The 21017-nt window shown below is 51.8% G+C and overlaps 1 protein-coding gene across 1 annotated transcript in view; it reads left to right on the forward strand.

The window, feature by feature from the left end:
* The window catches only part of CCDC50 (coiled-coil domain containing 50), a gene marked incomplete at its 5' end in the record, with an annotated part of 39061 nt that overhangs the window by 10101 nt on the left and 7943 nt on the right, over positions 1 to 21017 (forward strand). Inside the window, 3 exons of the mRNA XM_015417035.1 lie at positions 11373 to 11487; positions 17190 to 17235; positions 20805 to 20909. Coding sequence (XP_015272521.1) covers positions 11373 to 11487; positions 17190 to 17235; positions 20805 to 20909 — 266 coding nt within the window. The remainder of the gene's footprint in view (positions 1 to 11372; positions 11488 to 17189; positions 17236 to 20804; positions 20910 to 21017) is intronic.

A 21017-nucleotide genomic window follows, 5' to 3' on the forward strand; every position in this document is an offset into this window, starting at 1 on the left:
CTGTGTGAGACAGGAGGCTGGACCGGATGGACCCTCACTGGTCTGATCCAGCAGGGCTCTTCTGATGTTCTCATGAAGGCCTCGGCCTCCCTGCCCTGTTGTTGGCCCTCCAGAGGAACTGGCTGGCAACTGTATGAGGCAGGATGCTAGACTAGATGGACCCTCTCTGGTCTGATCCAGCAGGGCTCTTCTGAGGTTCTTGTGAAGGCCTCGGCCTCTCTGCCCTGTTTGTTGGCCCTCTAGAGGAACTGGCTGGCCACTGAGTGAGACAGGATGCTGGGCTAGAGGGACCCTCACTGGTCTGATCCAGCAGGGCTCTTCTGATGTTCTTAGGAAGGCCTCGGTCTCTCTGCCCTGTTCTTGGCCCTCCAGAGGAACTGGTTGGCCTCTGTGTGAGACTGGACTAGATGGGCCACTGGTCTGATCCAGCAGGGCTTTTCTGCCTGCATGGCTGTGTCAGTCCAGAGGTGCACGCGCCCCTTCCTTGGCTCTGCAGTCTCCAATGGCTTTCAGTCTCCTCGCCCGCCTGTCCTGTCTTTCTCTGGTCTTCCTCCTTCTTTGTCGCTGAGCCTCCACCCACGACCCCATAACTGCCCACTCTCACGTCAGCCTGCCTCTCCCCCCCCGCCTGCATGTGTCACTAACTCCCCCATCCCTTATTGTTTATCTCCTCCCTTTGTCGCTTAGAGGAAATAAGCGGTAGCCCGAGGGAACGGGCCCCTGAGCCGGTTCTGCCAGCCCAGCAGCCGCGGGACCGCCGGAGGGGGCCTCCTCTTGTGTCGGAGGGCCTCGACTTGGAGGTTCTGGGAAGCTCTTCGGAGGTGACCAAGGCCAGAGACGGCCAGAGGCCTGGCAGAGAGAGGCGGGACAAGAAACCTGGCCACCGGGACAAACCTCGGAGGCCTCCTCCGGACGCGGAAGGAGATGACGATGTCGGCCGGGGCCCTGGCGGAAGCAGAGAATACCGGGAAAGGAAGGCCGGCAGCCCGGAGAGGGCTCGGGGCTCGGCCTCCCTTATTCTGGACGGGGAGGAGGATCGGGCTCTCCGGGGCAGCAGGGGGAGTCGCGAGAGGGAACCACGAAGCCGAGAGAGGCCCCCACGGCCACCCCCTCTCCTCCTGGACTGGGACGCGGAGGAACGTGGCAGGAGGCGGCGTGAACATCTCGAGAGCCACTCTCCCAGCTCGGAGACGTCTCTGAGACCGCCCGGCCTGGCAGCCGGCCTGGAGGACAGGCGTTCGGAACGGGGGGACGGCATGAGCCGTTCGCCGAACTCTGGCTACCACAGGCTGCCACGGGAGGGCCACCGGTCACCGCTGGCCACCCGTGACCCCCGAATCCAGGACGCTGATGCCTCCCACCGGCGAGGCCGCAGGAGGGATGTGGAAAGAGAATTTGGAGTCGCAGGTCCCGGGGCCAGAGCGTCTCCCTCCTCACCTCACAGGGAGGACTGGGAAACGGACCGAGGACACCGTCGGACTCCAGGTAACCAAGAGAGAGAAGGCCCTGAGGTGGCTGAGGAGGGCCAGAGGTTTGCGGAAATATCTGTCTCTGTACTGGGACTGTGCTGAAGAGAGTTCCTGTGTAGGCCAGGGTGTGCCCACCAAGGTCTTGTAGAAATTGGGTGGGCTTGAATCAGAAGAGTTTTCGGCTAAACATGAGGAAGAACTTCCTGACAGTTAGAGAGGCTCCTCAGTGGAACAGGCTTCCTCAGGAGGTGATGGGCTCTCCTTCTTGGGAGCTTTTCAAACAAAGGTTGGATGGCCATCTGACAGCAATGTAGATTCTGTGAACTTGGGCAGATCATGAGAAGGGAGGGCAGGAAGGGTTGCCTCAGTGCTTAGTTCTCGTGGCCCTTTCTTACACACCCAGGGAAATGCTGATCGCCACTTTGGGGGTCAGGAAGCAATTTTTCTCCAAGCCAGTTTGGCTGGGGATCCTGGAGATTTTTTTCTCATCTTCTGGGCATGGAGCAGCAGAGGTGTGGGGGGGAGGTCTTTGTGACATTCCTGCATTGTGCAGGGGGTTGGACTAGATGACCCTGGAGGACCCTCCCAACTCTATGATTGTTAGGTTTTTAAATTGTAATTCAGCAGAGTTAGAAATAGCCTAGCAATGCCAGAGTAAAATAATCAGACTCAGAGTCCATGTGTGTTTAAAATATAAAAGTTTTACTACATTCTAGCATAGGGAAAGGTAACTGGGAGGAAAATAACACAGCTAAACAGCTACATCCTCACTCTACAAAGGACAAGACTAGAAGAGCTAGCAATGGCTACTCTTGCTTCTTCAGAACAGGCAAACAAAGACGGGAAGAGGAGCCATAAAATGCTAAAATACTTTGACACTTTCCTTCCAATGAAACTCCTAGAACAGGGATGCTTTTCGCGGGCTTGCAGATCTAAACTAGCATTGGCTAAATATAAAACGTGATTTCCTGTGACAACACAAACAGACATTTAACCCCATATATACTGAAGTGTTTTCAACATGTAATACCCAAAAATGATTCTGTGATTTTGCCCAGCAGGGCTTCTGACTGTGCATCCTGTTAAACAGAGCTTCTGCCTGCTGTGTTGAAGTGTTGTTGTTAGAGTTATGTAGGACTGTTTCGTGCTTGCACCCCACCCCCCCCGTGTCAGAATTCCAAAAGTACCCCAAAAAGGTGTGGACCCCTCCTGTAGACTTCGTCTGCATGAGAGGGGTCGTGGTGGTTTCACTGGAACCACGCAGGTGAAATACGTCAGAAATTTCTGTGCAGGTTTATTAGTTGGCTTATTTGTTTTCCAAAATAGCAGTTTCTGACTTTGGACCAGCCAGTACTTTTAAGTATATTTTCTGGGGAAAGAGGGAGTCGTTTCAGCTGAAAGCTTTTCATAATTTGGAATTTAAATTTTTTAATTTTATTCGTCCGATTTATACTCTGCCCTTCCCGCCGAAGTGGGCTCAGGGCGGCTTACATAAAATGTATATAAATACAATTAAAAACATACATGAAACATCCAAGATGGTGAGAGGGTTGGAATCCAAGTCTTATGAGGAAAGGCCAAAGGAGTTGGGTCTGTTTAGCCTGGGAAAGAGAAGGCTTAGAGGGGACATGATTGCAGTCTTCAAGTATCTGAAGGGCTGTCATGTAGAAGATGGAGCGGATCGATTCTCTCTCGCTCTGGATTGCAAGACAAGATCTAATGGGTGGAAATGACAAGGGAGTCGTTACTGGCTAAATATCAGGAGAAACTTCCTAACTCTAAGAGTGGAGCAGTCTGCCTCGGGAGGTGGTGGATGCTCCTTTGCTTGGACGTTTTCAAGCAGAAGCTGGATGACCATCTTTCGAGTATGTTGTAGGGCTATCTTTTGGCTATATTCCTGTAGAGTGCAAGGTCCCTTCCAACTCTAACATTCTATGATTTAATAAGATCAATCTGATTGCATAATTTATGTGGCGAGATTGACTGACTGACTGCGAAATAGACTGAGGGTGGTAGAACCAGGGCGCGGGGTCACTCCTCAGTGTTTAAGGCGGCTCCTAATCGAAGTCTTGCAGGCCCTGCAGAACTGTAAAGGGTCCCGTAGGGCCCTGATGTCCTCCGGGAGCTCATTCCACCAGTATGGAGCCGCCATTTGGGTTTTGGAATCTCTCTCTCTGTTTGGCTGCCCTCTATCAAGCTCCCTCCAGGTCAATATGGGGTTCAACCTTATCTTGGGGGGGAAAGAGGTTTGTTTCAATCAGATCAGGAAGTTCCCGTGTGCCTTTCTTCTAACCTAAAGGGGTGGGGGAGGGAATTAGGGCAGTGGGCTTGGATGTGGAATGCCAGCGCTTGGGCCCCAAATGCTGCCAGCTCGCGTCTTGGAATGGTATATTAAGCCAACTGCCGACTCCTGATGTGTAAAATGGCACTTTAATTGCCTGTGTTATTTTGAAAATGACTCTGCTTTTGACTCCTCTCCAGCGGCAGCCTGGAATGGTTGGGTGCTATTTTTGACACCTTCTGTGTGGCTGCTATGATTTATATAATCCCTAAATGCACCTTGGGTGTTGTGGTGGTAAAGTCACGAGCTCCAGCCAGAAGCGTCGGAGGGCCTTTGAAAAGCCGACTGTGTTGCTTGAAAACACTCCAGGCTCCGTGTCTGGGCTTGTGCCGAAGTAGAAGCCCGGCGTGACTTTGCAAGCAGCCTGGGTGGTCTTCCAGAGCAGCTGGCGATGGCGTGTGATTCTTCTGGTGCATTGCAAGCAGTGTTCCCTCTAAGCTGAGTTCGTGTGAGCTAGCTCAAAGTTTTTTAGCCTCCAGCTCACACATTTTTGTCTGCGCTCAGGAAGGAATGGGGCTCCAGAGCAAACTAATTCGTGCGGTAGCCCAATCGCTCGCTCACAGCTTTAATGCCAGTAGCTCACCAAGTAGAATTTTTGCTTGCAAGACTCCACAGCTTAGAGGGAAAATTGATTGCAAGGGATCTTCTTCTCTTGAGGCATGCCCTTCGGACTGTGTAGTGTGCTTAGGCATGGGGAAGTAACTTGGCCCCCCGGGGGTGTGGTCACATGAAGCTGCCTTCCAGGTCAGTACTGGCAGTGGCTTCCCAGGTTCTCAGGCTGAAACCCTTCGCATCACTTACTTCCTGGTCCTTTTAACTGGAGATGCCGGGGATTGAACCTGGGACCTTCTGCATGCCAAGCAGAGGCTCTTCCACTGAGCCACGGCCCCTCTTTACAGCTCTCCAGGTGTCTCAGGCGGAGGTCTTCCACATCACCTCCTGCCTGGTCCTTTTAACTGGAGATGCCGGGGATTGAACCTGGGACCTTCTGCACGCCAAGCAGAGGCTCTTCCACTGAGCCATGGCCCTTCCCTCCACGTTCTGTATACTGAATCAAACCCGGGGGGTCCATCAAGGTCAATATCGTCTTCTCAGATGGGCAGCGGCTCTCCAGGGTGTCAGGCAGGGGTCTTCCACAGCCCGGTCCTTTTAGCTGGAGGTTCTCAGGATTGATCCTGTGACCTTCTGCATGCCAAGCAGGTCCCCTGCCACCAGTGTTCCCTCTTAAGCTGAGTTAGTGTGAGCTAGCTGACGGTTCTTTAGCCTCCGGCTCACCCATTTTTGTCTTCGCTCAGGAAGGATGGGGCTCCAGAGCAAACTAATTTATGCAGCAGTCTAATCGCTCGCTCACAACTTTAATGCCAAGTGGAATTTTTGCTCACAAGATGAGCCACAGTCCCTTTCTGGATTGGCCACGAGTATGGAGGAAGGACCTATAGCTCAATGGGCAAGCAGTTGCTTTGTCTCCATGGGGGCCCAGGTTCAATGCCCGACATTGAGAGACAGTTTGGTGTAGTGGTTAAGTGTGCGGACTCTAATCTGGGAGAACCGGGTTTGATTCCCCACTCCTCAACTTGCACCTGGCTGGATGACCTTGGGCAAGCCGTAGTTCTCTCAGAGCTGTTCTTGGAAAAGAGCAGTTTCTGTCAGAGCTCTCTCAGCCCCACCTGCCTCACAGGGAGGGGAGGGGAAGGGAAAGGAGTTTGTAAGCCGCTCTGAGACTCCTTTGGGTAGTGAAGGGCAGGGTATAAATCCAATCTCCTCCTCTTCTTCTTCTTCCACTTGCACCTGGCTGGATGACCTTGGGCAAGCCGTAGTTCTCTCAGAGCTGTTCTTGGAAAAGAGCAGTTTCTGTCAGAGCTCTCTCAGCCCCACCTGCCTCACAGGGAGGGGAGGGGAAGGGAAAGGAGTTTGTAAGCCGCTCTGAGACTCCTTTGGGTAGTGAAGGGCAGGGTATAAATCCAATCTCTTCTTCTTCTTCCAGTCGAAAAATCTCACTGGGGACCTTCCCCTGCCTGGGGCCTGGAGAGATGCTACCCAGGGCTTAGCTGGGGGTGGGGGCATCCGTACCCCCTCAGCGTTTATGGCGGCTCTGTAAAACTGGCTCAGGGAGATGCCTGGAGTAAGTTGGCAACAGGAATGCTTACAAAGCAAGGTTTGGTGCTTTAAGAACAGCTCTGCTGCCATTAAAGATGCACTTCGTTAGAGCTGCTTCATTAATTCCACTCCCATTTCTGACATGCAACACCCATCTGGTTTTTAAGAAGAGCCACATCACCGATGGCGGATGTCAATCATGCCTGCCTTCTTACCATGGGGGAGCCCTGCTGGATATGGGGAGGGGGTGGGGAGAGACCTGCCCCAAGGAATTGGGGTCTCGAATCAGTGCCTCTCTTGCCCTTTTCACATCATACCAAGAAGGCTTTCCGCAAGCAGTTTGTCGTTTGAACAGAGTTTGAGTCCTGGGGCACCTTTCAGGCCCAGAGGAGCCGGCCACGTCAGTCTGTTGCTGCAAAATAGTAAACAGCCCAGTAACACCTTTAAGACTAACCAACTTTATTGTAGCGGAAGCTTTTGAGAAACACAGCTCTCCTCGTCAGATGCATCTGACGTAGAGAGCTGTGTTTTTCAGAAAGCTTATGGATATGCCAAAGTTTGTTAGTCTTAAAGGAGCTACTGGGCTTTTTACTATCTTTAAGACCAACAGAGTTTTATTCAAGATATAAGCTTTTGTGTGCCTGCACATGAAGCTTCTAGCCAGAATAAAACTTTGTTGGTCTTAAAGGTGCCCCCTGGACTCCAAAACTTTGTTCAGCCGCTTCAGGCCAACACGGGGCTATTCCACCTGAATTTGTCACTTGGCTGCATTCCTCGCATTAATCTAAAATCTTCAGTCCTGTCTTTTCCCCTCCCCCTGTTCTGTTGTGCTTTCAAGAAGGGCCGGGCTCGATATAGCTCGAGGAGGATCTATAAGCAGAACGCTCGCATCCTCTTCCTGTGGGCGCTAATCATAGCTGGCTCAGCGGCAGCTTCTGGCCAAGCGTGTGTGGGAGGCACGGGGAAGTGCGGGCCGTCTGTCTCTCCGGTGCGGAGCAGACAGGTTACGTTTCCCACCAGCCGATCTGGCTGGCGGTGAGCTCCTGGCGGGGGCTGGAAGGGGCTCTTTCCCCTGCGCCTGGGTATGGTGGGAACAAATGTTCAGGGCCAGCCCGGGACCTTTTGCGGGGCAAGAATCGGATCTCAAGTGCAAAGGAGGAGAGGACTGCAGGAAGGAGAGAACATCTGAAGGGCTGTGTCACTTGGAGGAGGGCAGGGAGCTCAGGCTCCACTGGACTGTTTTGGATTGCTAGCTATGGCGGGGAGGGGAACATGCAGATCTGTCCTCGCAGAGGAGGGAGAGCTTGTACCTGAATAAAACTTGGTCTTAAAGGTGCCACTGGACTGCTGTGGACCTGTTGGCTCTGCAACTTACCTGGCTGCTTCTTGCTCTGACTGAGGGCTGCTGGGAGCAGGGGGTGGGGTTTGTTGCATGTTTACTGCCGGAGCTCCGCTCCTGTGCGCTCCTGCAGGAAATGACCCCTGGAGGCAGGTGTCCAGTGGGGTGCCACAGGGCTCGGTTCTGGGCCCAGTACTTTTCAATATTTTTATGAATTATCTGGATGAGGGTGTGGAGGGGATACTCATTAAATCTGCAGATGACACTAAATTGGGAGGAGCAGCAAACACACCAGAAGATAGAGACAGAATTCAGCGAGATCTGAACACATTGGAAAGGTGGGCGGATGTGGACGAGATGCAATTTAACAAGGATAAGTGCCGAGTTCAACATCTGGGTAGCAAAAATGAGGAACACACATACTTGATGTGGGATACTCTTCTGAGTAGCAGTGTGTGTGAAGAAGGTCTTGGGGTTAGGGTGGACTGTAAGTTAAATATGAGCAGCCAGTGTGCTGCGGCAACAAAAAAGGCTAATGCGATCTTGGGGTGTATCAACAGAAGTATAACATCCAAATTGCAAGATGTCCTAGTCCCGCTGTACACTGCCTTGGTCAGGGCACACCTGAGGTACTGTGTGCAGATCTGGAGGCCTCACTTCAAAAGGGATGTGGACAGAAGGGAGTGGGTGCAGAGGAGAGCGACGAGGATGATCAGGGGCCTGGAGACCAAGCCCAATGAGGAAAAGCTGAGGGACCTGGGAAGGTTCAGTCTGGAGAAAAGGAGGTGGAGGGGGAATATGATTGTTCTCTTGAAGTATCTGAAGGGCGGTGTCACTCAGAGGAGGGCAGGGAGCTGTTCCTGTTGGCAGCAGAGGAGAGGACTTGCAGGAATAGGTTTAAATGAAGGGCAGGAAAGTACCGGTCAGAGTTGCGCAACAGTGAAATTGCCTGCCTGGGGAGGTGGTGGTGAACTCCCTCTCCCTGGCAGTCTTTAAGCAGCGGCTGGACAAACCCTCGTCAGGGATGCTCTAAGGCTGATCCTGCATTGAGCAGGGGGCTGGACTAGATGGCCTCTGAGGAACCCTTCCCGCTCTGTGATTCTATATGATTCCGTGATTCCAGGATGGTCGCTTGCCCTATCCTAGTGCTGCCCAGAGCTAATTGTCGTATTAACTGGCCAGACGAAAGGTGCTGTGATTTCTGCCCAGGGGAAGAGCAGCTGGTGCCCGAGCAAGAGAGAGGGCAGGTTAGTGCCAGGCGTGGTCTAGGGAGTGGCACCCAAGAGGGGAGCAGTCGCTGGAGCCTCAGCTGCCGGTGTTGGCTGCTTCACAAAGGATGCCCTGCCTCTGGAAGTCCGTACAGGCAGAGGGAGGCTTCCTTCCTTGTTGATAACATTTTGTGCGGGTTGTCCATCCCGTGTCAGAGGCTGCAAACCTGAGAGGAAGGGCTTAAACTTGTGGGTGCGGAAGGGGAGCTGCAGTCTCTCCCTGCCAGTGTTCCCTCTAAGCTGAGTTAGTGTGAGCCGGCTCACAGTTTTTTAGCCTCTGGATCACACAATTTTTGTCTCGGCTCAGGAAGGATGGCTCCAGAGCAAACCAATTTATGCAGTAGCCAAATCGCTCGCTCACAACTTTCATGCCAGGAGCTCACAAAGTAGAATTTTTGTTCACAAGACTCCACAGCTTAGAGGGAACATGTCCCTACCCATCACAAAGGGTTGTTGGTGTAGCAGGCTGGTTGTGTGTGCATGTGTGCGTGCATGTGCGCACATGCACACCCCGTGGCAGAGGTCGGGTTTTCTCTCCTTGCAGCTTCAGCCGTGGTTTGGTGTCTAGAGGAGACCTGCCGCTGAGCCTCGCCTCTGCTTCTGACTCAGCGTGTGGCCCGTCTGTAAGAGGAGGATAATGAGGCTTGGGTGGATGTGAGGGCAGAGGGAGTGAGTCATCGTGCCAGTTGCAAGGTGCTCTGTAAATGCTGAAGAACTGGCACTCGTCTACCTCGGGGTGGGTTGTTTTCGTGCATCTGAAATCCCAGGGGTGGAGGAGGCATCTTTCTCTTCCATTCCAGCATGCACCTTTCTCATTGGGGGTGGCGTTCTGCAGCAGCGGGGGCTGATGCCAGTTGACACGGACCAGAGGATGCCAGCACACGGCACCTTGGGGCAGTTGTCTGCAGAGTCGGCGCGGGGGGCTACTCCCCTTGGGCTCTGAGGATGGCAGCAGATAACCTGGCCATGCACTTAGCACACTTCGCCTTCATGCCTGGAAGCCCAAGCCTCTAGCTTTGTTTTAAAAGTCAAACGCTTACAAAGTCAAGCCCATAATTTAATTAATTCCTTTGCTACATTTATACCCTTCCTTTCTCCCCACTGGGGCCCTGGAGTGGCTTACAACATTCTCCTCTCCTCTTTTTTATCACAGCAACCCTGTAAGGTAGCCTGGTTGAATACCTGTGACTGACTCAAGGTCACCCAGCGAGCTTCCTGCAGATGGGCAGAGCCAACAACTACCTGTACATGTGCCTTCTCCATTCGGTGAGGTGGTTAAGAGTGCGGACTCTAATCTGGGAGAACCGGGTTTGATTCCCCACTCCTCCATGTGCAGCTGCTGGTGTGACCTTGGGTCAGTCACTCTCTCAGAACGGTTCTCTCAGGAGCAGTCCTCGAAAGAGCTCTCTCAGCCCCACCTACCTCACAGGGTGTCTGTAGTGGGGCAGGGAAGGGAAAGGAGATTGGAAGCCGATATGAGACTTGGTTAGTGAAGGGCAGGGTATGAATCCGATCTCTTCTTCTTTGGGATGGCTTGTCTGAGGAATTCCCCATCCCCCAGCTTTCTACAAACGATGCAAAACTGAATTATTCGAGAGGGCTTTTCCGTGCAGGCAACAGACTTGCACTGTACCAAAGGCTTCACAGAGTTACTTGGAGAAATTACTGGGGACCGCGATCTGTACTACTGTGTATGGTTTGCGGTGGGTTGGATCCTGTTGTATAATGTTTTTCCCCCTTCCCAACATGGTTTTATTCATTTTGCATTAACAACAAGATTAACAGCAGGATAGGCGTGTACATATAGCCTGCATATATTATTTTATACATACAAATAAATATAGCTCTATATAGTCTAGTCGAAGGATGCTTTTTTCCAATGTCTTACAAGTCAAACCCTATGCCAGTCTGGTGTAGTCGTTAAGTGCATGGACTCTAATCTCGGAGAACCAGGTTTGATTCCCCACCCCTCCACTTGCACCTGGCTGGATGACCTTGGGCAAGCCATAGTTCTGATAAGAGCTGTCCTTGAAAAAGAGCAGCTTCTGTCAAGAGCTCTCTCAGCCCCACCGACCTCACAGGGTGTTTGTTGTGGGGAGGGGAAGGGAAAGGAGTTTGTAAGCTGCTCTGAGACACCTTTGGGTAGTGAAGGGTGGGGGATAAATCCAATCTCTTCTTCTTATGACATGAGAGCTTAGACTCTAATCTAAAAAGTCTAAAGAGTGACACTTTCCATTACATGCTGTCTGTACAGTATGTCTGTAATACCTTTTGAGACCACTAAATGAGGCGAAGAGTATTTATTGCATCAGGTATTGTTCCTTTAGTGGTTAGATGTGCTAATATGGGAGACCATAAACTTGTAATACCATCGTGTTCACTTTTAGGTTTGTTTTGTTTCAGAATGTCTGAGGCTTTTCCCATTATGTATATGTTCCAAAGCTTTTTATACCAGAAAAAAAATTGTATCATTTTAATGTGTCCTCCTAACAGTTACGCTTTGCTTCAGTTCTATAAATAAATAAAAGAGGGGGGGATCTGAACCTGGGTCCCCCGACTCCTAGTCTGACACGGACCACTGAACTGCACCCGCTCTCCTGGCGAAATCGCTGGATCCGGAGGGGCGTGGCTGCTGTTCCAGTCGTTGGGAGTGAAGGCGGGGCCCCGAGGGCTTGTCTGGTCATGGGCAGGGTGTGTGTGTGTCCCTGATGCTCGGCACCGCTCCTAGCCTTTTACAGGCCCCAGGAATCGGATGCCTTGCAGACAAATTTGGGGCATGAGCACACTTTGGGTTCCGTGGGGCTGTGACTGGGGATATTAGGATGACGAGTCTGACTGCCTGCCTCCTGGTTCTGCAGGCACAAAATCGAAAGGCGCGAAAGAAGCCGCTTACCAGAAACCCCGCGTGGCTGGCCAGGACCTGGAGTTCTATGATGCGGAGATTGCCCGGAAGATGCAAGAGGAAGAGCTGCTGCTGAGCAGGACGGAGGAGGGTTTGCGGGGAGGGGGGAGAGGGAGGCGCGGGGGGGGGCTCTTCAAGCTCCAAACGCAGAAGAACCAATCGCTGCACGTATTTCGGCACCCCCCTGTGACAAGTGGGAGTCTCACAAGGCGTGCTCCCAGCTGCTTGGCCTGGAAATTGGCTCGACACGCTGCTTGTGGTGCTGAGCGCTTCTGCAGTAGTCCAGCGCAGCTGCCCACCTGAAATTATATTTGTGCTTGAGCCTGCCTGCTGTCGTGGGTTCGCTTCTACGTGGGAAGACACTTACTCATGGAAACCCATAACACATCAAAGCTTGTAAACACTCTTAAGAACATAAGAGAATCCAGTGTTGGATCAGGCCAATGGCCCATCTAGTCCAACACTCTGTCACACAGTGGCCAGAAATACCAGGGGCCATCAGGAGGTCCAGCAGTGGGGCCAGGACACCAGAAGCCCTCCCACTGTTGCCCCCCCCCCAGCACCAAGAATACAGAGCATCCTTTGCCCCAGACCCAGAGTTCCTATCTATACCTTGTGGCTAATAGTCACTGATGGACCTCTGCTCCATGTGTTTATCCATAAGAACATAAGAGAAGCCAATGTTGGATCAGGCCAATGGCCCATCCAGTCCAACACTCTGTGTCACACAGTGGCCAAAAATACCAGGTGCCATCAGGAGGTCCAGCAGTGGGGCCAGGACACTAGAAGCCCTCCCACTGTTGCCCGCCCCCCAAGCACCAAGAATACAGAGCATCACTTGCCCCAGCCTGAGAGTTCCTACCTATACCTTGTGGCTAATAGCCACTGATGGACCTCTGCTCCATATGTTTATCCAGTTCCCTCTTGAAGCCGTCCATGCTTGTAGCCGCCACCACTTCCTGTGGCAGGGAATTCCATGTGTTAATCACTCTTCGGGTGAGGAAGGACTTCCTCTTATCCATTCTAACCCAACCGCTCAGCAAATTCATGGAGTGCCTACAAGGAGTTCTTGTATTGTGAGAAAGGGAGAAAAGGACTTCTTTCTCTACCTGCTCTTTCTTATCCATAATCTTATAAACCTCAGTCATGTCACCCCTCAGCCGTCGTTTCTCCAAGCTAAAGAGCCCCAAGCACTTTAATCTTTCTTCATGGTCCCCAGACAAATCCCCAAAGCAAGAAAGCCTGGGATGCCTTGTATGAAGACCATATGACGTAGAACAAACTTTCGTGCAAGTTGTTGTAGATTTTCCAGGCTGTCTGGCCGTGGTCTTGGCACTGTAGTACCTGAACGACGCATACTACAGATACTACAATGTGTACTGCAGGTCCTACAATGCCAAGACCACGGCCAGACAGCCCGGAAAATCTGCAACAGCTAATGAACTCCGACCGTGATAGCCTTCGACAACATATTTTCATGCCAGTGTTTAAATTCTCTAGAGCTCTTCCTAAGATTGAGGGTTTATTTATTTGTTTGTTTGTTTGTTTGTTTATTTGATTTATATCCCACCCTCCCCAAATGGGCTCAGGGCGGCTAACAACAGAGGCAAATGCCATAACAATTAAAACAGCATAAAAACAATCAATAAATAAAGTGCGGTGCTCTTGATGTTAAGTCTTATTACTCCAAGATGGGTTCCATTTATCAACCTAGCCTGACAATGTAAGTTGTTCGGTCATCTGGGCGTCTTCCCAGGGCCGGCTCACTTATAGGTCTAATCCACCGTCGAAGGTGGCAACTCGGTGGTGGCCCAGTGGCGGCGGCAGCTCCTATGCAAAGGCCTGGCAGAAGAGCTCCATCTTACAGGCCCTGTGGAACTGTGCTAAGTCCCGCAGGGCCCGGATCGTCTCTGGGAGCTCGTTCCACCAGACAGGAGCCACCGCCGAGAAAGCCCTGGCCCTGGTTGCGGCCAGCTAGATGTCCTTGGGGCCTGGAACCACCAATAGGTGCTGCGCCCCCGACCGTAGTGCTCTTGGGGGAACATGTGGGGAAAGGCGGTCCCTTAGGTACGCTGGACCCTGGCCATCAAGGGCTTTATAGGTAAGAACCAGCACTTTGAAGCGAATCCGGTACGCTATAGGCAGCCAGTGCAGCGCCTTCAGCACAGGCTGGACGTGGCCCCGTCTAGTGAGACCCACCGACAGCCTGGCTGCCGCATTTCAGTAGATAAAGCGCAAATGTTTCTGTTTATGTGATTGGTCCTAATCAAGGGAGTGACTTGACTAGGGCGGCCCAGGCCAGCCTGATCTCCTCAGATCTCGGAAGCTAAGCAGGGTCAGCCCTGGTGAGTACTTGGATGGGAGGCCACCAAGGAAGCCCAGGGTTGCTACGCAGAGGCAGGCAATGGCCAGTCACCTCTGAACGTCTCTTGCCTTGACCTGGCTGGCTCAGGCTGGCCCAATCTTGTCAGATCTCAGCAGCTAAGCATTTGTCCCTGGTGAGTACTTGGATAGGAGGCCACCAAGGAAGCCCAGGGTTGCTACGCAGAGGCAGGCAAGGGCAAACCCACCTCTAAACGTCTCTTGCCTTGAACTGGCTGGTTCCCTTCCCACCGGAGTGGTACCTATTTATCTACTTGCAATTTCTTGCTTTCCAACTGCTAGGTTGGCAGGAGTTGGAACTAGAGACGGGAGCTCACTCCGTCATGCGGCACACTTGGGTCTCGAACTGCTGAACTACTGACCTTCCGCAGCCTGCAGTTCAGCGTCATAACCACTTGAGCCACCGCAGCTTTTTGTCAGCAAGCTGCCATTCTGTTTTCTGTGACCTCTGTGTACATATCCTTTCCCTGTTACACCCGGCTTGGCTTCTATCATCCTGCTCCTGCTTTGGAATGCAAAAGATAACTGCTGGAGGTTGTGTGGGGGAGAAGATGCTGTAATGCTTGCCTATTGATTTTCCCAGGACTACTGCACCTGTGTTTTGTCTGATGTTCTGCCTGGTTCCCATGTACTGGGCGCGCAACCGTTTCCTTAGCCCGCCAGCGGGAAAGATATTCATTGGATCTGTATCTGTTTGAAGTTCCTTTATTATGCTTGACCTAACTGTGTATCCCCAGTTCTAACAAAGAACGTGTTTGAGTATGTCTTCAACGCTTTGAAATAAATTTTGCTTTTCTTTAAAACGTGGATTTATTCTCGATGCTTGGGGATCCAACATATTGTTAGAACTCCCTTTCTCCTATCGTTCCGAATCTGGCAAGATCATGAGCGGAACTGAGGGAAACCTACATAACACGGAGGGGGACTCAGGATCGGGCCCACAAACCTCCGCGTCTTTGGTGTTCACGACTGCAGCCTCGGTGGAGGGTGCCGTGGGGGGAACGATTCCCCGCCTGCCTGCACATCTGTCTTGGCCGCCTCCGACCCCTTCGCAATGGGGTCCGCGGAAGACTCACCAGCAGGATGATTGGACTATGTACAACACCCAAGGCACCCGTGAGGTGTACTCCCGTCGGGGGAGCGGATTACGTGAGAGTCTGTTTGACAAGGGATTGTTCCCGGAACCTGGGTCTACCTCGGAGAAGGGGAGCGCTACGCAGAGGCAGGCAGAGGCCGGTCACCTCTGAACGTCTCTTGCCTTGACCTGGCTGGCTCAGGCTGGCCCAATCTTGTCAGATCTCAGCAGCTAAGCATTTGGCCCTGGTGAGTACTTGGATGGGAGGCCACCAAGGAAGCCCAGGGTTGCTACGCAGAGGCAGGCAATGGCCAGTCACCTCTGAACGTCTCTTGCCTTGACCTGGATGGCTCAGGCTGGCCCAATCTTGTCAGATCTCAGCAGCTAAGCATTTGGCCCTGGTGAGTACTTGGATGGGAGGCCACCAAGGAAGCCCAGGGTTGCTACGCAGAGGCAGGCAGAGGCCGGTCACCTCTGAACGTCTCTTGCCTTTACCTGGATGGCTGGGGTCGCCATAAATCAGCTGTGATGAGATGGATTAACTCATGAGAAGGATCAACGTGAGATGGATTGCCTCACTCAAGGAAGCCACCGCCCTCAGTCTGTAAGAACCAAGGAAGCCCAGGGTTGCTACGCAGAGGCAGGCAAGGGCAAACCCACCTCTGTTTGTCTCTTGCCTTGAGCACCTTATGGGACCACCATACGTCGGCTGCATCTTAACAACACTTTCTTTCTTTTTTCTTTTTCTTTTACCAGCCCCAAAAGGGCTGAATTTTTTATTGCATTTTCTAAATAAGCTACAAGAAATCAAGGGAAGGGGATCTATAAACTATGGGCGAACGTAAAGAGAACCACTAAAAACCCAAGAGACGAAGGTCATACATGCTTACAGAGTTAGCTTTTTAAACAATTAATGCTTTTAACGTTGAAGGTGAACAGTCATGGTGTCGCTTTTATCATCAGTCCCAGAAAATCTGACTATATACAGAGGCATAGTAAAGGTAAAGGTCTCCCTTGCTCGAAAGCCAGTCGAGTCCGACTCTAGGGTTGCGGTGCTCATCTCCGTTTCCAAGCTGAAGAGCCAGCGCTGTCCAAAGATGTTTCCGTGGTCATGTGGCCGGCATGACTAAACGCCAAGGTGCACGGAACGCTGTTACCTTCCCACCGGAGTGGTACCTATTTATCTACTTGCAATTTCTTGCTTTCGAACGGCTAGGTTGGCAGGAGTTGGAACTAGACACGGGAGCTCACTCCGTCATGCGGCACACTCGGGTCTCGAACTGCTGAACTACCGACCTTCCACAGCCTGCAGTTCAGCGTCATAACCACTTGAGCCACCGCATTTATTCTCGATGCTTGGGGATCCAACACTTTTATACATTTATGCATACAAGAGCATAAATGAAATTTGCTAGTGTAAACATCAGGAAACAGCAGCATCTCTTTTTTCTTTAAACTTTTTTGTTCCCCACTTAATGTTTAACAACACTTTCCACATGCACAGACTCTAAGTCTTTGGTGGCAGGACAAATGGAAGCTCTCTGATGTCACGTAGCCCTGTCATAGATCTGGAATGTGTAGGGGAGGCCTCCTCCTCATCCCCAGCTCTCCCCTGCTCTGCTTATGTGCGCTATCTCAGGCTTGACCTTGCTGTCTCCAGCTGCAATTAACTCCACTGGGAAAGTTAACGGCTTTTGCACTTTGCCCGCTTGCTTCCGCCCACGCAAACTGTAACCATTGGCTTGCTCCCACAAGGGGGGATGTTTGATTTTACTATAAGTCTGAAGCCCTTATACTGACGGCCATTCCTGACACAAGCTGTACACGTGTTCTTTAGTACTGGAACTCCAAATAAACAGTTATCTTCTTATGAAGCCCTGTGTGGTGTGACCTGACTAAGGATCCTGACATCTAGAAAAGCGGGCAATGTCATTCTAGCCTTGGCACGCACCAAGCTTGGCCTGCTGAGACAACTCTGTGTCCCGGAGCCCGGCCAGAGCCTTGTGCGTGTTGCTTAGTCTTATTCTGCAAAGCCTGTTGAACCAGCTGCCCCCCCCAGTGCCAAGCCCTCCTCTGCCGGCTCTCCCAGCTCCCACAATTCATGAAGTTTTGGCGGTGTCAGAATTAGTAAGCCCCATGGTAAGTCTTTATTCGTCCTTGAATCTGTCTTCTGTAGTCAAGACCCTGGAGCATACAAAGACGGCGTTGGATGCCGATAGGCGTGAACAGGCACACCACCACCACCCCGCCCCCTAGCTGGTGCTGCCCACAGCCCCTCTGATGTTAACCCTGGACTTTCTGTGTTTGTTTGCTCCAGGCCAGCCACGTGGACAAGAGGGCGGCCCAGGTGGCCCAGGACGAGGTAGGCATTGAAGGGGGGGGGACATGTGGAGGAAGGGGGAGGAGAGCGGGAGGGCATGGGGGTTTGCAGGAGCTCACGCTGCTTCCGCTTCTGCGCTTGTTCTTCCTTCTGGTGGTGTGACCTTGGGTCAGTCACAAGTTCTCTCAGAGCTGATCTCTCATGAGCAGTCCTAGAAAGAGCTCTCTCAGCCTCGCCTACCTCACAGGGTGTCTGTTGTGGGGGGGGGGGAGGAGATTGTAAGCCACTTTGAGATTCCAGTTTGGTGTAGTGGTTAAGTGCGCTGACTCTAATCTGGAAGAACCGGGTTTGATTCCCCACTCCTCCACTTGCACCTGCCGGATGACCTTGGGCAAGCCATAGTTCTGTTCAGAGCTGTTCTTGAAAAAAAGCAGTTTCTGTCAGAGCTCTCTCAGCCCTGCCTCCATCACAGTGTGTCTGTTGTGGGGAGGGATCAGGCCAGTGGAACATCCAGTTCAACACTCTGTGTCACACAGGGGCCAAAAATACCAGGTGCCATCAGGAGGTCCAGCAGTGGGGCCAGGACACTAGAAGCCCTCTCACTGTTGCCCCCCCCCACGTACCAAGAATCCAGAGCACCCCTTGCCCCAGACCGAGAGCTCTTATCTATACCTTGTGGCTAATAGCCACTGATGGACCTCTGCTCCATATGCTTATCTAATTCCCTCTTATATGAACAATGCTGGATCAGGCCAAAAGCCCATCCAGTCCAACACTCTGTGTCACACAGTGGCCAGAAATACCATCAGGAGGTCCACCAGTGGGACCAGGACATTAGAAGCCCCCTCCCACTGTTGACCCCCCCCCAAGCACCAAGACGACAGAGCATCACTTGCCCCAGAGTCCCTATCTATACCTTGTGGCTAATAGCCACTGATGGACCTCTGCTCCATATGCATATCTAATTCCCTTTTGAAGCCGTCCATGCTTGCAGCCGCCACCACCTCCTGTGGCAGTGAATTCCACATGTTCATCACTCTTTGGGTGAAGAAGTGCTTCCTTTTATCCGTTCTAACCCGACCGCTCAGCAGTTTCATGGAGTGCCCACAGGGAGTTCTTGTATTGTGAGGAAGGGAGAAAAGTACTTCTTTCTTGACCTGCTCTATCCCATGTATAATCTTATAAACCTTGTGTCTCTAGGGAAGAAACCGGGAAGCTCATGCATGTGACAAATTAGCTGCTTTATTTATAAGGATTTCTAGCTTCCCCTGCAGGTTCCAGGCTGCTGGCGGGTTGCCATAGAAAACCGTGCCCAAAATAAGACTGGTGGTGTGTGGGGGGGCGGGCGGATAAAATAGATTCTGAAACTCCTTCTGAGCTGAATGCTTCAGGATGCGTGCCCTGCTCAGGTGCGCAGAGCGGTCCGGCAGGGCTTTCACGAGAGACGCGGGCTTGCACTCTGGCACGTCTCTTAAGACAAAGAACTGGGGTTGCCAGCTCCAGGTTGGGAAATTCCTGGAGATTTAAGGGTGGAGCCTGGGAGGGGAGGGGTACGATGCCACGGGGTCCCTCCTCCAAAGCAACTGTTTTCTCTGGGGGATCTGACCTCCGTATTCTAGAGAGCAGTTCTAACTCTGGGATACCTCCAGGCCTCTCCTAAGTGTGTATCCAATGCTTGGATATGACGAGAGTCTGGGAGTCTTAGAATTGAAGCTGGGGTATGTATTCTGTCCATCTATAGGTGGCTGAAAGGTCATTTCAGCCCACAAGGCCTGCTTCCCCTGATATTCCAGGATGATTTCCAATCCATTATCATATTCATAGAATTGGCTTTTCACCTCAGCTACTCTTATCCTATGGATTTGAACAAGCCAGAGGGCTAATTAAACAAAGAGTTGAGGATACTGAGCAACAATCTGACATCTCTAAGGCTTCCAAACTCGGGGTGTTGTTAAATATCAAAAGCACCATTGAGCCGGCAGTATATTTGACTTCAGTGGAGGGAAAGAATTCCAGGAGGGCATTTGCCCTAGCTAGATGTTCTGCCTTTCCATCTGTGGTTATTCAAGGCAGGTACAATAAAAACCCCTACTCTGAAAGGCTATGCCCATGCCTTTTAAGTGAGGTCGAATCGGTAGAGCATATGAGGAATTTCACATTACCTTTTTTAACCCGTTTTGAAGGCGTTTTTGATCTGTCATGGATCAAAAACCCCACCGTTTTTCACCCGCGTGGGCAATCTCCGGCTTAAAAAAAAAAAAAGAAGTTTGCTTTATAGCGCTATAGCACTACAACAAAACACTCCAGCCAATCCAATGGCGTTGATATACTGCTGTTCTGTTAAAGCGCTATAGCGCTATAAAGTAAACGGCAGGAAAAAGCGCATCGGAACTGGGAGAGGAAACTGAAGACTACTTGGAAGCGGTTGACAGGTAAAACGCTTCAGCCCCGTTTCCTAAATGGGACAGAAGCGTTTGTGTGTGAAATTACAAATATATTCTGGTAGGGAACCCGTTCTAAAACGGTTCTGTCTGAAATGACAGACCTGAAACCGTTTGGGAACCGTTCCTCTTCCAGATTATATCGTCTGTCTGAAATTCCTCTATGTTCTTCAGCAGTCCATTTTACAAGGAGGCTCGTCTTAAAATTACCACCCCATTAGTCGACAGGACACCTGGGCACATTAACACCAAGAAAGCAAGGCTTCACTGGCCCCTATCAGAGAAGCACGCAGAGATGACACATTCAGTCGCTGAGTTTTGCGCATTCATTCTTAGATTGCGGGAATCGCATTTTAAAAGTTCTTCAATTCAGATTTCTATTTTTGTATATTACGACTGGTTTTCTCTCCCTCCCGTATTGTGCTTACTCTGTCTGTTGGTCTTAAGACCGCAATCATAAAACTAACTACCTCCAGGCCTCACCTGGAGGCTGGCAACCCTACACGGGACAGTCCCCCAGGGATCTTTCTCTACATGGGACTTGTGTGTGCAGACAGGGAGCTCCCAAGAGAGTTTTCAGTAGACGGGAGGGGAGGGGGCAGGTCCAGAGAGCTAAGGTTGCTCCTTGTCTAAACGGCTCTTTTTCAAGAACAGCTCTTATCAGAGCTACGGCTTGCCCAAGGTCATCCAGCTAGGTGCGAGTGGAGGAAGAAGAAGAAGAGGAGGCGGAGGAGGAGGAGATTGGATTTATCCCCCCCCTTCACTACCCAAAGGGAGTCTCAGAGCGGCTTACAAACTCCTCTCCCTTCCCCTCCCCACAACAGAGGCCCTGTGAGGCAGGTGGGGCTGAGAGAGCTCTGACAGAAACGGCTCTTTTTCAAGAACAGCTCTTATCAGAACTGTGGCTTGCCCAAGGTCATCCAGCAGTTCCAAGTGGAGGAGTGGGGAATCAAACCTGGTTCTCTCAGATTAGAGACCGCGCACTTAACCACGACACCAAACTGGCTCTTTAAGACAAGTAGGAGGGACCCCAGCATAACTTATTTGCATATGCCACTCCTGGCCTGGCCATTCTTCATCCGGCTCTCTTTGCCTGGGTCCCAACGCCCACGGCGGTGGCCGAGCGCCCTTTCCTTCAAAGCAGCAACCCCCATTTGTGTGTTTCTTCAGGAAATCGCTCGCCTCCTGATGGCGGAGGAGAAGGCGGCGTACAGAAAAGCCAAGGAGCGAGAGAAGCCGTCTTTGGACAAGAGGAGGCAGGACCAGGACTGGAAGGTAGGTGGGTGAAGCCCCTGGCTAGTGAGGTGGGCTGCCGGCTGCCCACTTGCCCTGCAGGGAGGCTGTTAGCTTGTGCCTGGGATGGCCCCACGCCGGCCCCGTTGG

This window comes from Gekko japonicus, unplaced genomic scaffold (genome assembly GCF_001447785.1).
Source record: "Gekko japonicus isolate JY-2015 unplaced genomic scaffold, Gekko_japonicus_V1.1 scaffold3352, whole genome shotgun sequence".
Classification (NCBI taxonomy): Eukaryota; Metazoa; Chordata; class Lepidosauria; order Squamata; family Gekkonidae; genus Gekko; species Gekko japonicus.